Raw genomic sequence first — 25,059 nt, 5'->3', positions numbered from 1 at the left:
TCTCAAGGATAACACTTAGAACCTTGTATTAGGCTCGCGACATGTTGGGTACATATATATGTAAATAGCTTATATTCTACATATTCAATAATTTTGCTCTAAAGTTATAGATATTTCTTTAATTGTCACCAATATAAAACTGCACACCTATATATATTTATATACAGCGGATTCTCAATCTATTATTTTGAAAGGACCGAGGAAACCAAATAATGAAAGTGGGACAAAGGGGGAACAACTTTATTGCTTCGAATGAGAACACGCCTGTCACCAAAGTTCGCATGCTTTCTGAAATTTGGCTAAAGAATGCAAAGTATGGAACATCTATTTTAAATGCAATATCAATAAGATCTCGAAGCTGAGAAAAATGGTGAAATTTTTGGACTGACATCCTGTGGCTATTGAAACCCTGACACGACAAAGAAGAATGATTCAGTTTTTCGAGGATTAAAATATTATTTCAACAAGTTTAAAGTATGAATGTTCACGGACAACCAAAGTAACACGACGCCAGCGCATTGTGAGATACAACAAACGACGTGATAAATTTTTGCATGCCTATATTATGTAAAAAAAAATCGGTTTATGTTTATCTTGATATAACAAAATGAATATTAGTTTTAAAAAAAAAAAAAAAAGTTAGGTCAAGGAATGATAGATTGAGATACCACTGCACATACCAAAGGTGCTAAGTCAAAAGGTAGAATAGATGTTATAGTGAAAACGAGTTATTTACGGGGTTAGCTTATTTAAAACGTCATCTTCAATATCCCAAAAGTGCATCAGTAAGTTATTATGAAACAAAGTTACATACAACTATTGACTTGGGAGAGTAGTTATTATACAGTAAAAAAACCTCGAAAATCGAAAAAATAATTAAATTACGAAAAACAAAATGTAAGGCAAAAAACCAGTAAAACTTACAAAAAACAGTTTTTTTTGTTCCAATTTTAATTGTTCGAAATCGCCATTACAGTCCTACAAACTTATCTAAAGAACGGTCCAAAATGAAACTACGAACTACCATATTGGAAATGTCAGATTCCGTCCAGTTGCGAGTCTTGATTGGGTAGTTTTCGACTGTGGTTCCCCCATCCATTCTTTAGATAAGTTTGTATGTCAATAAATAGATTTTATTAATTTTCGCGAAAATTTCGATTAATGGCAAATTGCTAATTACATAACAGTGTTTTACTCCAATATGAAAAATATAAGTCGAAACTGATAAAAATCATTTTTCAAATTGCTCTCCTGTAAAGTTGCAAATTGTCAGCAACACCCTGCACTTTTGGCTTAGCACGTTTGATATTTAGTTCACAGAAACTTCTCACAATATGCGGTTAAAGATAAATGTAAACAAAGATATGAATCATGACCCAGATAGTTTTCATACTAACATTCAGATAATTTCATGTACAATACAAAATAATATGTTGAATACAGATAGGTAATAATTATTTTATTTATATTTACAAAACTGAAAAAGCTTTAGTCCAAAGCATTTTGCATTTTATCTCTACAAAATTTACCACTATAAAAACTGGATACAAACCATTAAAAACACAATTTAATTCGTTGCTGTGTTTTTACCATTGTTTAAATATCAATGTCACATCATTTTTCAAGAAACAATGTATATGTACATACAAAATTCTATAATGCAGACCCTTTCTTTTAAAATGAAGCAAAACTAACTTCATTAAAAGGGTTTTTCTCTTATGGATACTTTGATGTTTACAAAACATTATTACAATAGCTTGCTTACACATTTGCATTAGTTGTTACGAGCGGTGAGAATTTTCTTGTGCGAAGACGGTTGCTTGAGTCGAGATATGTGCTCTTTCTTGTCGTTGGCAGAACGGTTCAAGTTTTCTTTGCTATGCTGGAAGGTGAAAAATGAAAATGTCATAAGAATTTCAATCGAAACAATAAAACAATGAATGCTGAATTTTTATTAAACACTACAGTGATGCGCATGCGCATATGGTGTATTTTTCGGTAACACTTCATTAATTCCAAAATATAAAATATATATATAAAACTGGTACTTTTGAGACCCCTTCAAAATTAAAATTATAAAGAAAAATAAAATGCTAATTTTTATTCGTGGTAATAGGATTTAATTAAAACAGTGATGAGCAACTCGCAGCCTGCAGGATGATTTTCTGCAGCCCAGCAAGGATGTGAATCGTGTGCTAGCTAAAACACGATACATCTTAAGACAAGAAAAAGTTTGTTTGTTACTTAAGATATGGTTACATCGTCTCCAATATCAAACTGCCTGGTGGATGGCAGGCTATAGCCTCGGGGTATATTTTGGGTAATCCCACACCAGTGTTGTCAAGCGTAAATACTATGTTTGCATTTTAGCACTATAATATTATATTATTTCTTAATACATTTTTTTTGTGAAGGAAAGCTTAAAAAAAAGGTCTCTGGATGAATTTTTTATAAATAAATGCGGTAAAGCAAGGTTTTTCATCACTGACGTAAAATATTTTGAAATTTTTACTGAGTCCAATTAGTCACCCGTAACCCATTATTGATCATAGAATTTTTTCAATCCTTCTCGGTAAATAAACTAATAGATCGTTCTCTTTCTGCTACACACACAGGCAGAGTTTAAAAAACCGAACCACAAAAATTATTAACAGATACATTAATCATCAATATTGGTTATATTATGTACTGTGGGACTATTTGCAAGAGTTAAAAATTGAGATATTTAAATTTGTGAGACGCAGGCACTTGCCCCTACTGCCTGATATGGCCTGTTTGCAATCCTCATAAAAAAACACAGCCTTCAGATCAACTTCGTACTGGCTATGAAAGCATATTATTATTACGGAAGATTTCTTAACTGAAACAGTTTTTGTGGCAGATGCATTCTTCACGCAATCACGCTATCTCGGATAAAATGATACGTTTCAACCAGCGGCGGCTGGTCTAACATCATGCAAGTGCACCGCACTGCTTGCATTGCTATGAAACATCGTTCAACATCGTAAATCATATTTTTTCTTCATAGGTTTTTAATAGTATCGCTCACTTATTGTAATGCAAACCACAAACCTACTTACTTAAAATGAACCCAAAGCTTAGTATTAACTAAAGCCATTATAAAACAACTTAAACCGTGCTAATCATTTACGCCATGCGTAAGTTCCAGAATATCGAGCGCCGACCGGGTAAAATGACATCATATTGTTCTGAGTAGAGAGCAATTACAGATTTGAATTATGGTTTGTTATTATAGACGCCGCGACTTTACGCTCAAATTATGTTTAGTATCATATTTAGCAATCTCGTATGTAAAATACCTGTTGAACTAACTACAATAGAATTCATTATTTTATAAATTTAAAATGGATAAGAAATATAATAGAATGTCGGTAAGATATTTTGATTTATGTATACTGCAAATTAAATCAATGAAGATAAAAATAATTTTGGTACCTACCGCGTTTCCGAACAATTAATATTTCATTATCATGTGTGTTGACTAAATGCGAAATGATGTCGGTTATTTATAATAGGTATAGAAAATTATTAATTCATGAATTCTAGTGATAAGCTAATAAATCTTAATACTATTTCACAAAGTGCAGTTTCATAATAATCATTATTCATTCAGTGTACAAATTGCTAAAGATAATGTACTTATATAGAATAAGATGGCTTACGTTGAAAGTAAGAGGTATTTATCTACTATAAGAGATGCAATCGTTTCTTAAAACAAATCCAATAAAGATTTAAGTAACTCGCAACATGTTTTATTAAAATTATAAAATATACAGGTAATTTCCCAAATGTCAATAACGTTTTGTCAAATCTAAAATAACGCCGAATTGGTTTCATTTTTCAATGAGGTAGGTTTCCAGCGCACCCTCAAAAATTACAATCCAAAAAATCACCGGCCGCCACTGGTTTCAACACATTAGCTATGGTAATTAATTGTTATTTTTCATAAATTTGAAGCTACTAGAAGCAAACCCAACACTCTCCGAAACCATTGAATGTAGGTTTTCAGCCGTTCCAGGTACTTCTTTATTTACTCTATGATAAATAAATTCATATTTTGAAAGGACAATTAACTTCAAGTAGATGAAAATTTAATTTAATAATAAATTTGTTTGCAAATGTTACAGAGTAGGTACCGGAATATTGGTTTCAAACTTCTCAAGTTGGGTGCAAAGCCATCAATCTGGAATTATTAAATTAATGATATTTTATTATTTATTTTACAAAAAAATATAATCAGTAAGTAAACAAATTTAATAATTCCATCTAGAGAATAATCGTTAAATTTAACTAGTGTATAGTCATGAATTTACCACATTGAAGTTAATAACCCGACCAAAACACACTGCCCCGCACCACACCCGGGGTCTTAATCAGGCATATCACAAAACCCTGTTTGGTAGTGAAGCGTCAGTATTTTTACGACTAACAGCTAACCAAGACCGAGGTCGCCATGCACCCAAGTGTGCTTTGACTAAATTTAGATGACTTCAACATAAGAATACCCATGGGAGAGAGGAGCACGTAGAGGCAAAATTAAATATACCACATTATAAATTTTATGTAAAGTTTGATACATAGTTTGGGCAGGAAACAAGAGTGGGAGAGGGTCCAAACGAGACAAGGTGTGATGTAAACACTGTCACTGATCTGCAACTCTAGACAACAAAGCTTCTTTTGCACATTACTTGATAAGCGGTATTACCATAGCAAACATTTTTTACTAGAAAAGTTTATAGGGATACTGTTGCCTTTGTTTCTGATAAAAAAGAATATAAAAAAAAGGTTCTCATAAATATTATTAAATTGTATTACCTTGTCATTGATGAGGTTGTAAATATCACTTTCACTCGGTGACTTGTTGATGTGCGGCGATAGTCGACCGGGTGCTTTGGGTTCGAGGAAGCAGAGCGATTCTGAAATGTGCTGCACCGAGCCGGACAGCCTTTGGTTAACCGGGGACGGATAGCCGCTGCTATTGACACTCGAGTCTTCGTTCATTCGGTAGTCTTGCATCACGGTCACTTTTATAGGGGTGCTCTCGATCGTCTGGTCTAGATCTATCACCTGCGCAGAAAATTAAAAACCCAGTTATTTTATTTAAGAAGTCAGAAATTGTGGGACACTTGGAAACTCAAGAAAAATACAAGAGGAAGTCGGCTTTAGCAGTCTTACTTGTGGCGGTATGAACATGGCATAATGGATGATGAACTAATTGATGTAAATAAGACAATAATTATTGTAATAAAACTTTTATTTTATAGTGGAATTAAGCTATCAATCTGTTACACATTTGAATACATTTTATGTGTACTTTCAAAGCTCTAACATCAGCTGGGCGGCCTGAAACTGGTGCGCGCTTCAGCACTTCTTCAAACAGTTCTCATCAATATGATGTATGTTACACATAATAATTTTGAACCATTTGAATATAGAAAATTGTGTCATTGTTATAGACGAGTGAAACAAGCCAATTCGAGAAAGAACAGTTGAATTTCGCAGTGATCATGAAAAAATATTGTCTTTTTTACCTCAGCCAAATGTACACTACAACCACAAGATGTTGTATGAATGGTTTGGATATGCGGCTGTGGTCCTACCCATATATTTATATCATAAATGTTTCAGTGCTTAACCATCAAAACATTGAAAAAATGCTTTAGGAAAAGTTGAGGGAGATGAGGGTGAGGTGATAAGTATTTTAAAAAACAGCAAACCGGCACTATTTTATTAAGCATAACATTGCCCGTGAAAGTACTAATGACAGGAACCAAACTATGTTTCATCAATGTATTATGTAACCATAAATAAATCTTTTATTCTCCTAGGAACTAAACACCAAAGGTCTGCTATATAAACAGTATCAATACATAACAATGTGTCTCCTTGTAGAATTGAACAATCACCTGAACCGGAGAACTAGTTTCACTGCCGTTCCTCATGTTCCTGAATCTTCGCAGAATTCTCTCATGCGGTGAAGTGGCCGCCAGGTCACGAGGATAATAATATTCTTTTCTATTTGGCGTTTTCCCTGAAAACAACGAACAGTAATCAATCTTATTAACATATAAATATATTTTCCTATTTATCACAAGGTGAACAGCGACCGCGCGTGACGCTTGAAAACTAAATGCACAATGACTCTCAAGATCTAAGAAGACCAGATGTCCACTTGCATACTGACTCATTTAGAAAGTGTTTTAGTTATAATATAATATATTATATTTTTCTGGAAGTTGAATTACACTTTTGACTTATGACACAAGTATGATTTCACCATGGCAGCATTATTAAAAGTGGTATACGCAGTGTTGCCAACAGTACTATAATTTTGATTCCGCTAAAAATGTAAAATACTATAATTTTACGCCAAATATGCCAAAATACTAAAATTTTAAATAATTCAAGACGAAAAATGTTCCTGTACTATATTTTTTACAGAAATACTATAACTTTTACGCCTTTGTACTATAATCAGCATAGAAAAAGATAACAACACTGGGTATACGTAGCAGTACGCATGACATTTTCATTAATTTTGATTATACACAATGAGTATTTATACTACAATCAAATCAAAAACCATTGAAAGTATGTTTTCATTTATTTTATACAGAGAATTAAAACTCGACTAAGTTCTCGACCCGTATTCAATGGAAACTGTATTCAAATTCAAATGAATCTAAGCTTTACAATGTTCACTTTTAATGTATTAATTTTGTATGTATGAGCAGTGAGTAACTATAGTCTGTGTCGGTTATATATTTGTCATAGGTGAATGGGTATAGTGTCTGAAGATGCTGAAAGGCAAAACCAGTATCACTAAAAAAAATTCAAAAATGAAATACTACAAAATTTAGATCAATAATAATTATAATTGGTTATAGATAATGTTGTGTTTTATTTCTTTCTATATTATGATTCATTAAAATTTGGAAAAAAAGATAGCATCAACTATGTCAATGAAAATTTTAGTTTTGAAATAAGTCAGTTTCACAGGCCACAAGTTGGATGCAAAATTAGCTGTTTAAATCATGTACAGTCGAACTTGGTTATTACGAGGAAGATGGGACCGACTGAATTTGCTCATTATAAGCATTACACGTTATATAACATTTTTACGCCACGTTCTATTTAATAAGCATATAACTTAAAAAATCTGAAAACCATCATAAAAATCCCCGAAACAAGCATGGCATTCATAAACTACAAAAGAAGTTGTTTATTGTATTGAGCCGCCGGCGCTGGTAGGTACCTACTGACTTCACAAAGCTTGGATTTTTTACATGCAATTTCAACCATATGCGTGGATACTTTTTATGGTTAGGTACTTAGAAACTTAACTAGTGTCGTAAACGTAATTCGATCCCGGCGGCATCCTGCCCGGTCGGATTTTATTGCTTAGGGTCGAAAATTTTGATTTTAAACGATCGACACATTAACAGTTTCAAGAAAATTTTTCACGATATTTTTGCTCGGTATACCCGATAAGTAGCTTGTCAGAAAAGTGAATAAATGTATGAAGAAAATCATAAACTAACATGTCAACGAATGTTTCCTCATTACACCCGAGATCTCGCTATTTCCGTGATCCTAATAACCGAGTTCGACTGTAATCATTAATGATATTAATTTAAGATTCATTACATAAAAATAAATGAAAGCAGTGAGTAAGTGAATTTGCCAATTCCATGTAGAAATCGTTAAAAAAAAAATCTTTTTGCTGTAGTTACCAAACTCGGAATGTTGTTGTCATTTTCTGAAAACCATTAGAGAGTGAGTTTGTTCGCTTCACATACTAAGCTACTCCATGCATTTATAGTGACTGACTTACCGGTGGGAGAGTATGTTTTGTAGTCTCTCGTCAAAAAATCGGTTTCGATATTGTCGTTGATGGTCAAATCTCCGTACAGTTTTTCCCGGAAAATGATCATGCCACTTTCCATTTTGCTAAACGTTTCCTTATTTGCCTCTCTTTGGATTTGTAGACTCTCAGCATTGGCGGTGAGTGGGTTAGTCGCTTTGATAGTTTCGCTTTGGCAATTGTTCAGGTATGTCTGAAAGGAACACATAATCACAAATATCAGTGACGGATTTGAATTGAAACATGGCGGCTTGTGTACAGTCCTGCGTTTTGACATATTTGTGATTGTTCATCTAAATATCTTGACTACATCTGCACATATTCTGCTAAATCCGTGAAAAAATTTGATTAAATTCCACATTGAGCAATTATTTCAGGATAGCGTGTTTCACATTTTCAATAATCCACCGCATATCGTCATATTATGTCATTATGTACAAGTTCAAACTACACAGATAACAGCGCAGCATAGATTCATTTAAACGGGATGCAATATAGAAAATGAACTCACAATAAAGTCTCCATGTTGATTGGTTACAGTCTCATGTATCTTCTTGTGTAGGTCGTCTTCGATTTTATCAGAATGAATGAATTGTTTATTCCAAATGTCCATCCACAAATTGGACATTTCACTCACAGACTCCTGAATAGACAAAAATAAATAAAAGTTAAAACAGAACATAGCTACAATAATAGATTATTATATTGTGTTGAAAGAAACCATCATACCTGTATTTGACTGTCGATTGTGGTGCTCGAGGTAACCCTATCCGTATAGTCTTCAGCCATGACAGTCATGTCTTTGACAAACGTCTGGTTTGTCTCATCCAAGTTAACAACTATGGCGTTGACATCTTCCATTTTAACAGCCAGCGAATCACTTCCGCTTTGAAGCAGCTCGCTGAATGACTCTGAATCCTTGGACAGCCGACTGAAGATCTCTTGATCAATTTTGTTGTAATCGTTTTTGTGATCACTGTGCTTCTTCTCCATCGCTATGACTAACGATTTCAGTGCACTGATATCTTTGCCCAAATCCTATAATAAATTAATAGGAACATTAAATTTACATGCTGAAATCGCATGTTTGAAATCCTCAGGGCTAAGACGCACGGCGCTGCAAGTTACATGGAATTGACATGGATACTAGATTGATTTTGCATAATCAATGCAATGCACGTCTGTATAACCAAAACGACCCCGTCGATGTGTCAACAAGGCAACCTGCAGCGCCATGTTTTACTAGCTATTATGGTCCGGGCACATTTGGGTTATTACTAGAGTAAATTAATATTTCCAAATCATATTACCTATAATGGGTAAAAAAAAATAACATAAGAAAATATTGTATGCTTGGTAAAAAGAATTATTTCATGGTGAAATAACATTAATGAAATTGTAAAACAAATCAAGCTTCTGTTTGTACATAGTTCAGTCGTGATTGGAGTCGTGGTCGTCATCCCACTTAGGGAACTGAAATTTAGCAAGAATGTAGTCCTCTATCTCCATATTGACCAAAATTTATAAGTATATATTTCCATCAAGCCGAGAGGCATGGGGTGGGATCCCTTTACAGAGTGGTCGAGTTCCATACTGTCATGTTAAAAAAAATATTTCAGTGATGTTGTTAAACCTCTTGTTGCTGCGAATGAAGGTTCGAGAGCTGTTTTGCTTGAGCGATTTCTATCTCCGACATCTCCTTATGCTGGCTCTTGACTTCCTCCAAATGAGATGAGATTTTCTCCCACCACTCCAACTGCACACGTTTTAGGCCGACCACTTTGGCTGTTGAGGCATCCCTCTGTAACCATGGTGTAATAGTTATTCAACATATCATTCTTGGACACATAAATAGTGAAATATTTGAAATTGTTTATAAATAATACCAATGTGCATACATTTTTCTTGTATCATATTTACATACATATTTTAGTGCAGCTGTATAAAATATTATACAAAAAGATATTGAACTAAGGCACTCGTTTGTAGGTGGAATCATACATTCAAACTCAATGCAACTGTAACTGATAATTAGTGTGTTATTTAGTCGAAATTCACAAAACAAATGTTACTAATGCACTGACATACACAGGGTTAGTTCAACATGATAAATTGTTAAAAAAAATGGTTGGCGCTTGCAGCTAAATTGGTAGTCTCACGACAAACATGCCGCCTGCTGCTTTCGGTTAGGCTCCGCCATCTGCCATTTTCAACAACTCTCAATGCATTACACAACAATATCCGGCGAGCATTTTTAAATAATAGCACCCTTTTCTTGAAAAAAAATGATAGAGAAATATTCTTCCAATGATGGACGCTATAAATCAAAATATCTCTAATTAATGAATTCACTCAATATTATGCCTACTTCCTATTTCATAAGAACAGTGCTTCATCGCCTAACCCCATTTACATTTTGACAGTTGAATTGATATGACATTCCAACTTTATGGCAGGGCATTAGATGTTTAAACAAGATTGGATCTAAACTAACTAAGTTGAGGCAGCGTTGATTTTCCTAAAGATTAACAATCACCAAGCAGGTAACAAAATTAATAAGGCGACAAATAACTATTCTAGTGGAATCATTATGAAACATTCGTCAAATTATAACATACCCATTGATGGATAAAGAGTCTCATCTGTTCAATAGATTGTCTATCCTTCTCTCTGGCATCGTTTAACTTTTTAATCAAATCCCCGATTGCGACCATTTTGGAATCGATGCTTGAGCAGTTTAATTGACCACTCGATTTCAATTCAGCAAATCGATTATTGGAATAGTTGCAGACACTTTTAATGTGATTATCTTTGGCCGCTGATGAGAGGTGAACCGTTTCATTAATGGTAGAAAGGATGTTGTTTAATATTTGCTGACTGCACATATCGTTTTCGAGTTGCGTTTTGTGATGAGTGTCTAGAACAATAATTCGGTACATACATACACATATTAAAAATGGGACACCTTCTTATGTTCTGCTGATATCAATGACTAAGCCTTCTTGTCCTTGTACAATATCTATTTACATTTCAAATATTAGTATAGTAATGAGTAAAAGCTGATACAAAAGCAAATATTTGCAAACAGTCATTTCTTCTGAGACCACAATCAGAGACGAACCAGTAAATTAATAATTATTATTATAATATAACAATGACAAAGGGTAGAGGTAGACTGTGGAGATCTGGCATAAATTGTGCAAACTAAACTTTGTCAGTCATATATATTTGTACATACATAATTTGAAAACATCTCATGCATATACCCACTAGAAAAAATACTTTTTAGAAAAAAATATGTCTCATTGAGCCGTCCACATGCACTCGCACCGTGATGACTGTCGCTTGACAAGCGCCTGCGATCGCTAGACTTTCGAGATCGCGGCATTTACAGACATTCTAAAATGAATAACGGGACAGTTTTTATAGCTACTCCAATATAAATTACATCACCTAGCAGCACCTAAAGTGCCGAGAATACATATCGCAAGTTATCCCGAAATACAAAATCTCATAGAAACCGGGTAACACAATTGAGTTGTCAGGCTTTTTTCTTACACTCGCATTTGTTTTTTATGCCGATTCAAAAATGAATTACGTCACCTAGCTTGTTCACTGCCAAATGGAATGCGTTATCTGGACGGAACACATATTTGGTACTCGAGCATAAAACGCAGTGGGACACGCGCCATCTGGACAAGGTCTTAAAATTAAATTAATTAAATTAGCTGCAGGTCATTTCACATTGTAGATTCATTTAAGCAAACTTCACACTGTCATCGCCTGCATCCATCAAAATCCACAAACATTAAGACACAATTTTAAATTATTAACTCGAACACTCAAGTCCATAGATTATTAAATGTTGCAGATATTGCCAAGATAAGCCGTGAAATCTAAATTCATTATGGATGGATTGGGATACATACTAGATTTAGTAATTTCGAACAGGAAATATGATCGACATGTACTGAAACCAAAACGTTCACATTATATAGTCCGAACCCGTGGATAGAATGCCACTGACAGGCAAAATTCATTTTAAAATGGACTCTTGATTATCATTACACATAAATATAATTATTTAGATTACCTATGACTTGCTGTAAATTTTGTAAATCGAGGATATGTGAGTCAGTAAAAGTGTTGAGGTGTTCTTTAATTTGTGCACGATGATTTTGAGACTTGTTTCCAAATCCTTGAGCCAATTTGAAGTTATTCTCTTCCAAAGCCCTTGAACAAGTAAACAGGTTCAGTTTAATATAAGAATATTATCAAAGATGACATCAATCTAAATAAGCAGATATGAGAGGTATACCTTTTCTTCTCAACAGTCTGGTGTAGCAGATTAACATCCTGAGTGGTGACATGCGCAACTCCCAACAAGGTCTTAGCTTGTTGACTCAATTTCTTCTCCGTTTCCAACTGTTTTGTTACAAGATGCTTTTGCTCTTCGGTTTCATGGCGAGTTTGGACAAGCTCCTGTTGAGTTAAAATAACATTAATAGAAAATACAAGGAGTTGGAAAATACAAGAATTGCAATCTTGACATGATGATCAATATATATTTCTGATTAGGTTGATAATTATTGATGAACCCACGGTGACCTAATAAATAAAAAAAGTTTTAATATAACTTCCACTCTGTGAAGTCCTACATGGTCCGCTAATGTATTATAATAATTAACATATTATAATACAAATTTGATTAAAATACTGTTTATTGATTGATCGGTTACCAAGGTAACAACGAATGCTGTATACTGAGGAGTGCCTATTGGACAAAGGAAAATGATGAGAAAACGAAACAATAATAATCATGTACCGACACACACATACTTTGTATAGGGTGACAAATTTGTTTGGGCAAATGGTCAACTGTCCGAAATATTTTTTTTGTATAGAGATTTCAGAATATTTCTTATTTCTCCGCATTGTGCTGAAAGGTGTCAATCACACAATTGTCCTGTTACCATTGCAATACTATTTATAGTTGTCGCTGATTTTCACATTGTAATCTCAATATTTACGGATGGAAGAATATATCAATTATTTGTTATTATTTGTGGCAAAATTATATATTTAACGAATTATCAAAATTAAATAATTTTTAATAAGTTAACGTAAACATTAAATAAAATCGTTAGGTTCTTTTACATCTGAAGCTAACATCATGCCCGCATGTGCCTGACGTAAATGATTATTGATTACAATAAAATAATTATGACTATAAATTATTACATGTGTACCTTTTTAGTGATATTCAAAGTATTTTTAGTGTAGTCAAGAGTAAGTGTGGTGTTGTGCAGTTGTTCTTCTCTTTCCTTGAGAGAAATGGATAGCTCATTGAAAAGATTTTCAATCCGATCTTTCTCTTCCTTCATGGCTCTGATGTAGAGAATCTGCTCTTGGATCTCTTTGTCTTGATCCTCCATCTTCAGCGTCATCTCCAAGTATGTCTCATTTGCCAAATGTACTCCTACAAAACAAAGACCAAAATATTGTAATACAAGATACAAGATTCCTAATAAACATTGCTCGCTTTCTTATTTTGTCAAAGAAAAACATTGAACTGAGAGTATAGCTTTTTAAATGATACATAGTTGAACAAATATCAATTCAACTTGCGGTACTGTTAGATTGAATAGAGTTACCTGAAAATGTACCAATAAGTAACTTTAACTTTTAGTTTTAAAAAAAGTAATCAAATGTGTAAAATAAACCATTTATTTTAAGCAGCGATTGAAAACATTCAGTAGCATTATTTGAATTTATTATTTTAATTGCATTCAACGATAGCTCCACTACATACCCTCTACAGAAAATATTCTTTTAAGTAATTCAATTTATTAACTCCTGAAAAATTATGACAGATAGTGATAGTGAAATAACGGCACTTCGCCAAGGAACTACCAGCTCTACCGATTGTTGAAAGTGAATCTGTCGATACTGGTATCGTGGTCAATGACACTTAATAACAATATGTCTAATGGAATAGAGAAAATCAACTGAGATCAAATAGATTTTTACCATTCTTCTCCCTGCTGGCAAGCAGATCTCTCTTGAGGCGGTCAATCTCCTCGGAGAACTCTTTGAGGACGGCGTGTTTGGTGATACGCTGGTTCACCTCAGGTTTATTCTGAATATTGCGCGCTCTGTTGGCGTACTCCAGAGTGCTGAGGGTCTCTTCCACATCTCGGTGGCCGGGGGAAATGGTGGCAATTATCGAGGTCTTGGTGCGCCCTCCCAACGATTCTTGAAGCAGTCGAGTCAGTTTTGACTCTCTGAAAACAATGAATACATACATAATTATACATAATAAGTACAGACAAATTGTGGTATTTATGTTTTATTTCACAATGCGCTGGAATGTGCTTACATAATGAAACCATTACGGTGTTGATTAGAGCATAGCTTCCCAACTAGCGCGCCGCTAGCAAAATATTGTTGCATACAGTAAAATTAAAAATTTACTCATCATTTATATCACATTTGGTGCAAAGGCGGCGTTGTTTGTAAATATAGCCTTACCAGTATATAGCAGGCTGCGAACGTCTTAACGGTGATCAGCGGAACTATAAACTTCCAAGTACATATCTATATACCAGACCCATGCTTTCATCTTTTACACAACATACAGCACTATGAAATCGCAGCATGTTGAATGAAATCGCAACATGTTGGTTATAGAATAATATTCAAAATTTTAAACTAATTACACTAATGTGTACTTATAAAGTCAATAGATTTAAATCCAAGCTTCTTCTTTGGAAAAAGTTGATAAATAATGGCTGCCTTTCGATATTTAGACAGTGTTTTAATTCAAATGTAAATACATAGATAATTATTATTATATATTGTGTTCGATCCTAAGGTTAATATGGACCTCCACAGATGGAGTTGTATCAACAATTTTTTTTTACGAGTAATGGATGTTAACCACTAGTTCGAAACTCTCAGTCCAAACACACATTGATAAACATGTAAATTTTGACTGACCTAGGATATAAACCCGGGACCCTCGACATTTTAACGCGGTAACCACTCAGCCATCGTGGGCATTTAATTACACATAGCCATTAGTAAGACATTAATACATGTGTCATGTAAGGGTGAAGTCACAATCAGTGGCGGCCGGTGATTTTTTGGATTGTAATTTTTGAGGGTGCGCTGGAAACTTACCTTATTGAAAAATGAAATCAATTCGGCGTTGTTTTTGATTTGACAAAAGGTTATTGACATTTGGGAAATTACCTGTATATTTTATATTTTTAATAAAACATGATGCGAGTTACTTAAATCTTTATTGGATTAGTTTTAAGAAACGATTGTATCTCTTATAGTAGATAAATACCTCTTACTTTTAACGGAAGCCATCTTATTCTATATAAGTACATTAGGTATCTTTAGCAATTTGTACACTGGATGAATAATGATTATGAAACTGCACTTAAATAGTATTAAGATTTATTAGCTCATCACTAGAATTAATGAATTAATAATTTTCTATATTATAAATTACCGACATCATTTCGCGTTTAGTCAACACACAGGATAATGAAATATTAATTTTCCAGAAATGCGGTAGGTAGCAAAATTATTTTTATCTTCACTGATTTAAATTCGAGTACACATAATCAAAATATTTTACCGACATTGTATTTCTTTACCGATTTTAAATGAAAATAATAAATTCTATTGTTTTTAGTTTTACAGGCATTTTACATACGAGATTGCTAAAAATATGATACTAAACATAATTTGACCGTGAACAGTAAGCTACTGCGTCTATAATAAATAACAAACCATAATTCAAATCTGTAATTGCTCTCTATTCAGACCAATATGATGTCATTTTACACGGTCGGCGCACGATATTCTGGAACTTACGCATGGCGAAAACTATTAGCACGGTTTAAGTAGTTTTTAAATGGCTTTAGTTCATGCTAAGCTTTGGGTTCATTTTAAGTAAACTAAATATATTGCCCGGACGCAAATGATTTCAGTGAGGATGACGTATACGGTGCATAGTGACAGTATTATCGCCTATTGACAATATGGGCACATCGGTTTATGTTTTGCATTACAATAAGTGAGCGATAATATTAAAAACCTATGAAGAAAAAATATGATTTACGATGTTGAACGATGTTTCATAGCAATGCAAGCAGTGCAGTGCACTTGTATGATGTTTGACCAGCAGCCGCTGGTCACAATACATTTATCTGATTTTCCCAAAACCTGGGTGTTTCTGTGATTGTCTCACTACTAGTACTATTTCACAACTAATACACTACCGTCATTGGGACTCATGGCCTGTTGTAGTGTTAAGAAAAGAGAAACACAGATATCATATTTGCTCGACAGTTTCAATCAACGGATCAACGAAAACACTTCCATTCAGCTCAATTGATGGCAGAAGACTTTCAGAATTTTCTACTTATATTTATTCAAATAAAAGGGTAATTTCCATTTTCATTCCCAAGAGGAGCATATTAGTATACTTTTTTTTATAGAGAATGATGGTTAGACACCTAATGAACTGATAGAGCTTGTTGCTCTGAATCAAATGCATATTGAAAAACAAAACATGTAATTTATGCCAGAATTGGGATCATATCCGCAACTGCATCTCCGTGAGGCAATAGTATTATTGTTAATAGGTTATACAACACAAACACACCTGTATGGAATATGCGGATGTCTCTCGACAAGTGAGGTGATGACTCTCCCGAGGGTAAGAAGGGACTGGTTGATATTAACGCATTCGCGAGCGCGTTCACGCCTCGCAGGGTTGTCGCTTCCCGCCTTGGAGATGTTCTCGCTTCCCGCTAGGTCCACCAGATTCAACTTGCCGATCTTCATCAGCTCCTCTCCCTCCGAACTGTTCTCTTTCATGTGCACCACAATCGTGAATACGGTGTGAGAACGACTGCAAAATTAAAACAATTCATGATATACATAATAATTAACATACAAAGAAAATGTCATGGATTGTGAATTATTCAATTTTCAGTTATTTATGTAATAACATGGAGCGAAATCAAAAATGGGACAATGTTTGATTCTCATAGATAGAATCTATACATGTGAGTCAATGTATCATATGTCCAAAGGGAACCTTTTCAGGAAGATGCATTTAAGATTTTTCAGCCGCTCTATATCTTATGCAAGTTCGGCTTTTTAGTTTTAGGAATTTCAAGTTTCTGTTATGAACAGACTCAAAAGCTGAATTGGCTTTGTAATATACGATACTTTAGGAACAAAATTTTAGCCCCTTGGGTTAAAGAAATGTATCTCAATTTTTAAGCGATTTTGAGTTATGTATGGCACTGGAAGTAAAATAATATATTACGTTTAGTGACTTGATCGCGAGAGAGAAATAACAGGTATGTAGTGGGATGCTCGTCGTCAATAAGTGTTACTTCCAATGTGATATCTACGTACATTGGAGGTATTAATTATGGTATTATCAAAAAATTCTGTCACAAATGCAAAATGTCATAAATCAAGAAATACATCTACAGTAAAACCTCGTTAATAAGAACACGGATAATTCGAAATTCGCCGTAATTCGAAATTTTCACGAAAAAAAAGTCCCTTGAACATTATTTTCATATAAAAACATACCTTTAATTTGAAATTGTCGAGTCCTGGCATATAAGAATATTCAATAAATCGTAATAAAGTACACTATTTCATGAGGCAGTCATTGAAAATTGTGAGACTTTTCTTAAAACATCAAAAATTATTTATTTTAAGAAGGTAATAAAAATAATCCTCACATTATGACCAATACAATAACACACACAGAACCGGAAATTTGGTAGGCACATCTATGATCATAAACGATATTGATGAGTCAAAAAAATAAAATTTCAAAATTTTTATATTTTCCCCCCATACATTTCATAATTTGCAATTCGAATTTTTTTTCGATTTTCGATCCCGTGGAATTCGTATTAACGAGGTTTTACTGTACTATAGGTAATAATAAAATTATGGATGGATAAGATTTGATAGAAAAATATTACTTTGGATATTTTCTATGCAATTGTGCATTGTGTATGGAGTGGAGAGGATAATCTTGAGTATTGGGATGAGTACCAGGAGAGAGGTTGGAAGATGCACCGACGGAGTCGCTAGATAAAAACCAACGGTAAAAATTAATAATTTATAAATATGCGATAAAAGGGAGTTTTTTTTTTGTTAATGTGTTTAGTGCAATTCTAATCCTATCTCAAATATATTTTTTCCCAAGATACACCATTCCAGCAATAAACCTCTGTAGATCTATTCCAATTACATAACTTCATAACAGTTTGATTATATTTTTGTGATAACCCCAATGTGTAACGGATATTTTCTGTGGCTAAACAGTTATCACCTGAAAGGCGAATCTTTCAGTTGGTACCCGTTTCACCCTTTGTTCAAACTCGTGCGTGCTTTGTGCAAGCCTCACGCAAGACATGCAATGCGCATTTGCGCAGAGCGCTATCGCTAACTTAGCAACAAATAACAACTCGACGAATTATTTACTTATGTATCATTTTTCATGCTTCATACTAAACGCATTTTGCATGATTTCGGAGTTAAATGTATTGGAAAAGACCTACAGATAATGCACAACATGCATGTGAATTATTTAATATCTAACCTAGATTGTGCATTCATTAGGGTGGATGCCATACGCCTCTTTTCCTGCCCCTTGGCCATGATCTTGTACACTTCATTTTTGTTGTACACGGTGACTTCTTCGAGGCCGTTGACAATGTTGGATCCCTTTCTGGTGACATCTTCATAGATCCTCAGCTTGGAGTTGTCTTCGCTGGACGACAGCAAATCAAAGAGCTCTTCATTATACAGCTCGAGGTATGAAACTCGGACTGTGTACTCTGAGTTGGTGATTCGAAGTTCATCAAACAGCTGACTGAGGGAACGAGGGATGATTCCTGACATTGGGTCCTATGAACAAAAGACATTAAAACTACTAAGTTCATAATCTCTCTTGGTATTCAGAATATCTAAAAACGTTCATATTTATAAGTCATTTTGTTCAATGTTGAAAGTAATAAGAAGCTGTAAGACTAAGCGAGTCACTAGTTTCACATGTTGTAACTTCAAGTCATAAATATAAATCAATTTTATATTTTACAAACCAAACTACAAATCATTTAATAAATTTAGTTGTCGCCAATGAATTGCTATTTTAATAATGAATTTAAAATACGTGGCCACAGGGTGGGGAGCCTTGTCATTTTGGAAGGTCGCATTAAGTTAGCTGTAACCTTAAAAGGCCACATTAAAAAAACTAACTTTTTTTAAATTTCCATTCCAAAAATATTTATGAAAAAAAAAGTCTTATGGCAAATCTACGCCTGTCCACAGACGAACATTCTTTCGATTATAAAAATATACTTACATTTTGCCAGGGAATTTCAGAGTCGCCAGAACTCTCACCGACCATAGTGTGAGTTTTCCCCGTGCCGGTTTGTCCATATGCAAAAACGGTGCAGTTATATCCCGATAATACTTCCTCGATGAGAGGACTGACCACTTCTTGGTATACATCAACCTGGAAATAGAAATTAATATTAGTCCTTAATTGAGTGTAGCATCTACCAATGTCAAACATGCAATATTGTTCAATGTTTCATGCATATTTTATGAAATGGTGCTATGTATATGATTTAAACGAATACATCATTCGCAGTTCTGCTTGTAAGAGTCCCACATAATATGTAAGTATTATTTAACTTTATCTAATCATACAGTACATAGTCTGCAGAACTTAAAGATTGGATGTCGAGATGTCGCCATTAAGTTAACATAACTAACATAAGAGGCAGACTTGAGAAACGTATGGAACATTGTGAAAATAGTCAAATAATACAGAGAATTCAGGCAAAGAAAGCAAAGCAGTAGAAATATACATACTGGCAAAACTGCCAGAAAAAAAATGATCTGCAGAGCATTTTGACGTTTACCGATTTTCACGACCTGTCCGAACCTGTCAAATAGCACCACACAATGATAACAACGCGTCTCGCTTACGCTTGAAGAATAAGATTGGCGAGACAGTCAGCACTTTTACATGTAAATAGTTATTATCGCGATAGTGTAATTTTCACACTATTGGTGCCAACAAATCCATGCACATGTATAATACTATATTTGCTAGATTTCTGCGTAGGTAAGATATAATTTTGCAAACTCTCATTTGCGTTTATCAATTCTGCCATGATTTAGTGGTCTACGTGGCCGCCTTATCATTAAGTGTCAGTAAATTATGAGTAAAATCTGGCCGTAAAACTTTATTTTGTGAACTAAGATGGATTTGCTTGCTGTCAGGTTCTTTGAAGATCATTACATTGTACTATACCAAGATAGCAATGCTATGACAATGGGCCCGCATCATTATGACATCATCGATCGTGGCGTAATACCGCAGAGTGGGCGCTGACCTCAACTCACTGTCCCCAATGGGACCACAATGAAAATTAATATTATCAAAGGACCATGAATGTGCAATTCAATTTGTTAAAAGATATTCATAAAAATACATGGTAGATTAGACTTGTAATACATTTAATGACATCCTTGGGTTTTGATAATCCACACAGGATGAGACTTGCAAGACATGGGGTAACAGTAAGCAAAAGAGTGGTGAATGAGAAGGTCTGCGAGTAATTCATGAAGTTATACCCCGTTTACACATGCATAGATTCACTGTGCACAGTAAGAAAATGTATGGGGACACATGTATTATCCAGCAGTTGGCAAGATTGCGTGCATGAATCAAACAAGTCTGGAAGGTTTCAAATTTCAGCGCGCAAGTAAGATTATTTTCGATCTGCGCCTGCGCAGTAGAGCGATAGGGGCGGGGCGAACATGCCGGTAAAAAAATGAACTACTCATTTTGAGCTTAACCGTTTTTCAATACGACCTGTCAGATAGTAGTATAAAATGACAACCACGCGTCTCGCTTATTCTTGAAGAATGAGATTGGAGAGACAGTCAGCACTTTTACGTGTAAACAGTTATTGTCATGGTAGTTTAAAATAAGCACAATTGCCGACAGTAATTCCATGCACGTGTAGAGGCGCTATTAAGCATTGGAGTACCTACAAGGAAGGCTATGTAGAAATGTGAGCTGTACATTTTTTAAAGTATCTAATAAGGTTTGAGCATCTTCATCCTACCTGTTTTGAGTTGGGTCCGAAAGCTTTGTCAAATGTAAACTTCTTGGTGAGTTTACTCTCTAAAGGTGATTGTTTTACAGTTACTTCTTTGCTGTTCACAACCTCAACAACGCCAATGGACTTTATATCTCGTTCTCTGTTATTCAACGGTCTGCAACACAAAAACCAGACAAGATTATAAATCTACAAATATAAAGCGTAAAGCTCACAGGTGGTGGGTGACGTTGCACGTGTACACTTTTCAAGCGGTAGGTACAACCACGCACCGAAATAAAATATGATCTAATACTGAAGAACCCTCAGGAGTCAGCGGCACAGATAAATCACTCAGTTTGCGCCACTAGGTGTGGTTTAAGTGACAACACCACCCAAGGGCCACTTAAGTATCTTTTTTGTTATTGTTTCAATCGATTCTTCACGGCCGATTTCCGGTTAGTATGCAAAAAAAAATTCATTGATAAATATTGCATTATTACGATACTCACAGAGGTAATGCTGGACCATTTGGTGTTTGTGTGTGCAAATATATTACGAATAAAACAAAATATGATTCCTTCCTAAAGCGCCGGCTAGACAGCAGCGACTTGCCTGTGCGATATAGACTTTTACAGCGCTTTACGTTTTCCCGTCCATACGCAGGCTTCCCGATACTAACCGGTTTCCGCAGGCAAGATTGTCGTAAACCATGAGCGTCTAACCGGCGCTTTAAATAGATATGTTTATGTAAATCTTAATCATCAGAGAATAGATGGTAGATGTTAATCTACAGCAATTTTTTTCATGGCTTTAATTTCACATTTGATAATAAAAATCATACAAAAATCTATGCTAGCGCTAGAAAAAGAAAGCATTGCAATGAATATTTGTAGCACCACAAAAATAAAGAAAGAAAAATACTCAAGATTTATGAAACTATAACTATATATTAGTATTATCTTATTGTGCTAGATGATTTGGTCGCCACGGAGGAATTAGAATGATTTTACAGTTATTGGAACTATTGCACGGTCTTAAGCTGTCTGCACACGACAATCACGCGCCACAACAACTTGATACACCGCACCGCACCTCCACCATATGGCTCCTACAATCACTATGGCGAAAGGGTAGACAGGCGTGCGAGGCAATCGAACACAACGACTCCGCAGAATCCTCACCCTCCCCCCCTGCTCCTGTCGACACTTACTCTGTAGCGATTGTATTAGCCATACAGTGGCATCGTAGGTGGTGGTAGATATTGTGTGTGAATAGCTTTAAAAACCACTTGTTGGTTCTGCCACGGTATAGACCTAAAAGGGTGAGAATATAAGGCATGTGGTGAAAGAAAAGCATATAGCAGAAAAGCAAACGTGATACCATATAGCATAATCAAGATGGTGGTTGGTTTACTTTTTAAATACAAAATAGCTGAATATCATAATGAAATTTTAAAAATTGAGAAAACGATTTTGCTGTAACAATCTAGGGGTGAAGACGGCAGGGAGATGGGCCTTGACTATGCAAACAATTAGTGTTAATGAATTCTTGATAGTCCATGATAAGGTACCCCAGTTTGGCTACCAATCTACGAAATTCCTGTCCATATCATGAATTCTAAATATATTCAGCTATCATAGCTACATTCACTATACGAAATAAAGAAACTATGAAAATCAATTGGCCAATATTGAGTAGGTAGGCAGGACGTCTGTACTCTGACAGAAATTGAGGACTGTCACTCTAACGAAGTATAAACACATCCAAAATTTGGCTAGACTCATTAAATAACATTTACGTGGATATCCACACGTTTTTCTACCATCAATGCATAGCCAGCGTACTAATTTATTCTTTGATTAACACATAAAAACAATAAAGGATAATTTATGTCGATGCATTGGAATCGTTCAAGTTTGATTACAATTTTAAACCACGTACCTTAGACGAACGAATACTTGGATGTTTTGGTTTTTATCTTTTCGGCTTGGTTTTTCCATGCTCATTTCGCTGATTCTGCTCTAGATATTCCTTTATTTTTTTACTGTCAAAAGACTAAACAATTATTGCGAAGTCCGTTGAACGTAGACTTTTCAAACATTAATAAAAAAAACGGTTTGAGAAGCAGGACTACCAACTATACCAACATACCAACAATAGTTCGTTGTGTAACTAGCAACACCGTCAAAATTAATGGATTATTACAATATTATGATAAATAATTTTGACTGTATGAAAGATGTTAAACATAAATAATGTGCTCACAAGAAACTGTAAATAATCTTATTATGTATATGTTACGCCGAATGTGCGAAATTGACTATTACATGAAATGGGCAAAATTTTGCCTAAATCATGAAAAATACAAAACCGTTGCCTTATTCATGAATTAGACAAAATATCTTGCGAGTGCGTGAATTCGGCAGTAATTTTTCTGCCTAGTTCATGCATTGGACAAATTAGATAGTAGCGCTACGGTGGTATTTTTTGCAACTAAACTAAATGTGTCAAATGCTCATGCATTGGTCAAAATGTACGTATATTATCTATGGTCAAAATAGATGGTCGCGCTCCGGTGGTGTTTTTTGCAACTAATCAAACTAACCAAATGTGTCAAATGTCATTGATTCATCATCAGCCTGAATCTATCCACTGCTTGATGAAGGCCTCTTCAAGCTGCTTCCACTTCTCTAGGTCCTGTGCATTGCGTTGCCACGTACTTCCGCAGAACTTTATCATTTCGTCGATCCAGCGGGCTCTAGGTCTACCTTGCGGACGTTTTGTACTTCTTGGATACCACTGGATGACTAGATTTGTCCAACGATTGTCTCTTCTTCGAGCTATGTGTCCAGCCCATCTCCATTTAAGGCTTTTAATAAACTCTATTACATCGCAAACCCTTGTCTGCTTCCTTATCCACTCATTCCTCTTTTTGTCCTTTCGCGTTATGCCCAGCATACACCTCCATACCACGTTGTGCTACTCTAAGTTTCTGGATCTCTATGTGATCACGGGAAGCACACACTGGTTGAACACTTTGCGCTTTAGGCACAGTGGACGGTCACTTTTGAAGATATCATTCAGGCGGCCAAAAGCACTCCAGCCTAGCTTTACTCTGCGAACAATTTCATGTGCACCAGTTCATCAATTGTGCACCGCATCTGTTGAAGTATAGCCTTATGGTGGAGAGGGTTCAGAAGAAAATTCTTGAGACTCCTTTATTTGAGGTTGTACGGATACTATCCGTGGCTTTATCCAACTGACTTTCTCTTAGGCATGCTTACATACTGCAGTTTGCAATTTAGAAGAAATCTTTTTCGGCTATACGGAATACAGCGGAAAACATATTTTGAAAATAGCCGATAAACTGGATTATTTGTTAGGTTAACCTAACCACACCTAACCTAACCTAACCTAACCTAACCCAACCTAACCTAACCTAAACTAACCCAAACTAACAAAATAAATAATCCAGTATATCGGGTATTTTGAAAATGCGTTTTCCGCTGTATTCCGTATAACCGAACAGTACCAATCTTTATTTAGCTACGTATTTTTTTCGAATTATACGAGGTATAAATGAGAACTCTCTGTGTGTCCCTGATAACTTTCTTAGAAATAGAGAACATCAGTTGTTTGTTCTCCCAAGGTGCAGAACCACAGAAAAGAAAATAAATAGAACTCCGATCTCCTATTCTACAAACGTTTGAAAGTGAAGCAGGATTTTAGTAGTGTGAGTTAATGTGTGGACGCATAAAAAATGACCTTCGTAGCACGCACAGAGCCGCATTATTGATGACTACTTTCATTAGAAAGACTTAATACGAAACATATTTTAAATACTTACATATTACTAATTTTTAATTTACAAGTTTTTAGATTAACATACATACTTATTAATTTCACACACAATTAGGAATATACTTTCTAGAAAGTATATTTATATGAAATGAATGAACATAAATAACACATTGTACAGAATAATTATGAAAAATA

General features: G+C 34.8%; 1 protein-coding gene across 1 annotated transcript; it reads right to left on the bottom strand.

Annotated features, from left to right (window-relative positions):
• Positions 1-1,774: 1,774 nt before the first annotated feature.
• Klp61F (Kinesin-like protein at 61F) lies at positions 1,775-23,141 on the bottom strand. Its single transcript, XM_085957027.1, has 17 exons — positions 23,005-23,141; positions 21,088-21,238; positions 19,308-19,460; positions 18,543-18,850; positions 16,569-16,817; positions 13,916-14,169; positions 13,135-13,364; positions 12,204-12,367; positions 11,979-12,118; positions 10,504-10,802; positions 9,519-9,686; positions 8,615-8,923; positions 8,397-8,528; positions 7,856-8,078; positions 5,928-6,052; positions 4,837-5,088; positions 1,775-1,882 (listed from the first exon to the last, which is right to left on the bottom strand). The coding sequence occupies exons 1-17, from the start codon at positions 23,067-23,069 to the stop codon at positions 1,775-1,777; spliced, it is 3,330 nt and encodes a 1,109-aa protein (XP_085813153.1). The 5' UTR covers positions 23,070-23,141.
• Between the last annotated feature and the right edge of the window lie 1,918 nt (positions 23,142-25,059).

Source organism: Rhyacophila brunnea, unplaced genomic scaffold (genome assembly GCF_057557595.1).
Source record: "Rhyacophila brunnea isolate RB1 unplaced genomic scaffold, BYU_Rbru_1.0 scaffold_6, whole genome shotgun sequence".
Taxonomy (NCBI): domain Eukaryota; kingdom Metazoa; phylum Arthropoda; class Insecta; order Trichoptera; family Rhyacophilidae; genus Rhyacophila; species Rhyacophila brunnea.
Note: the sequence above shows the minus strand (reverse complement) of the source record. Positions and strands in the feature narration are given on the sequence as shown.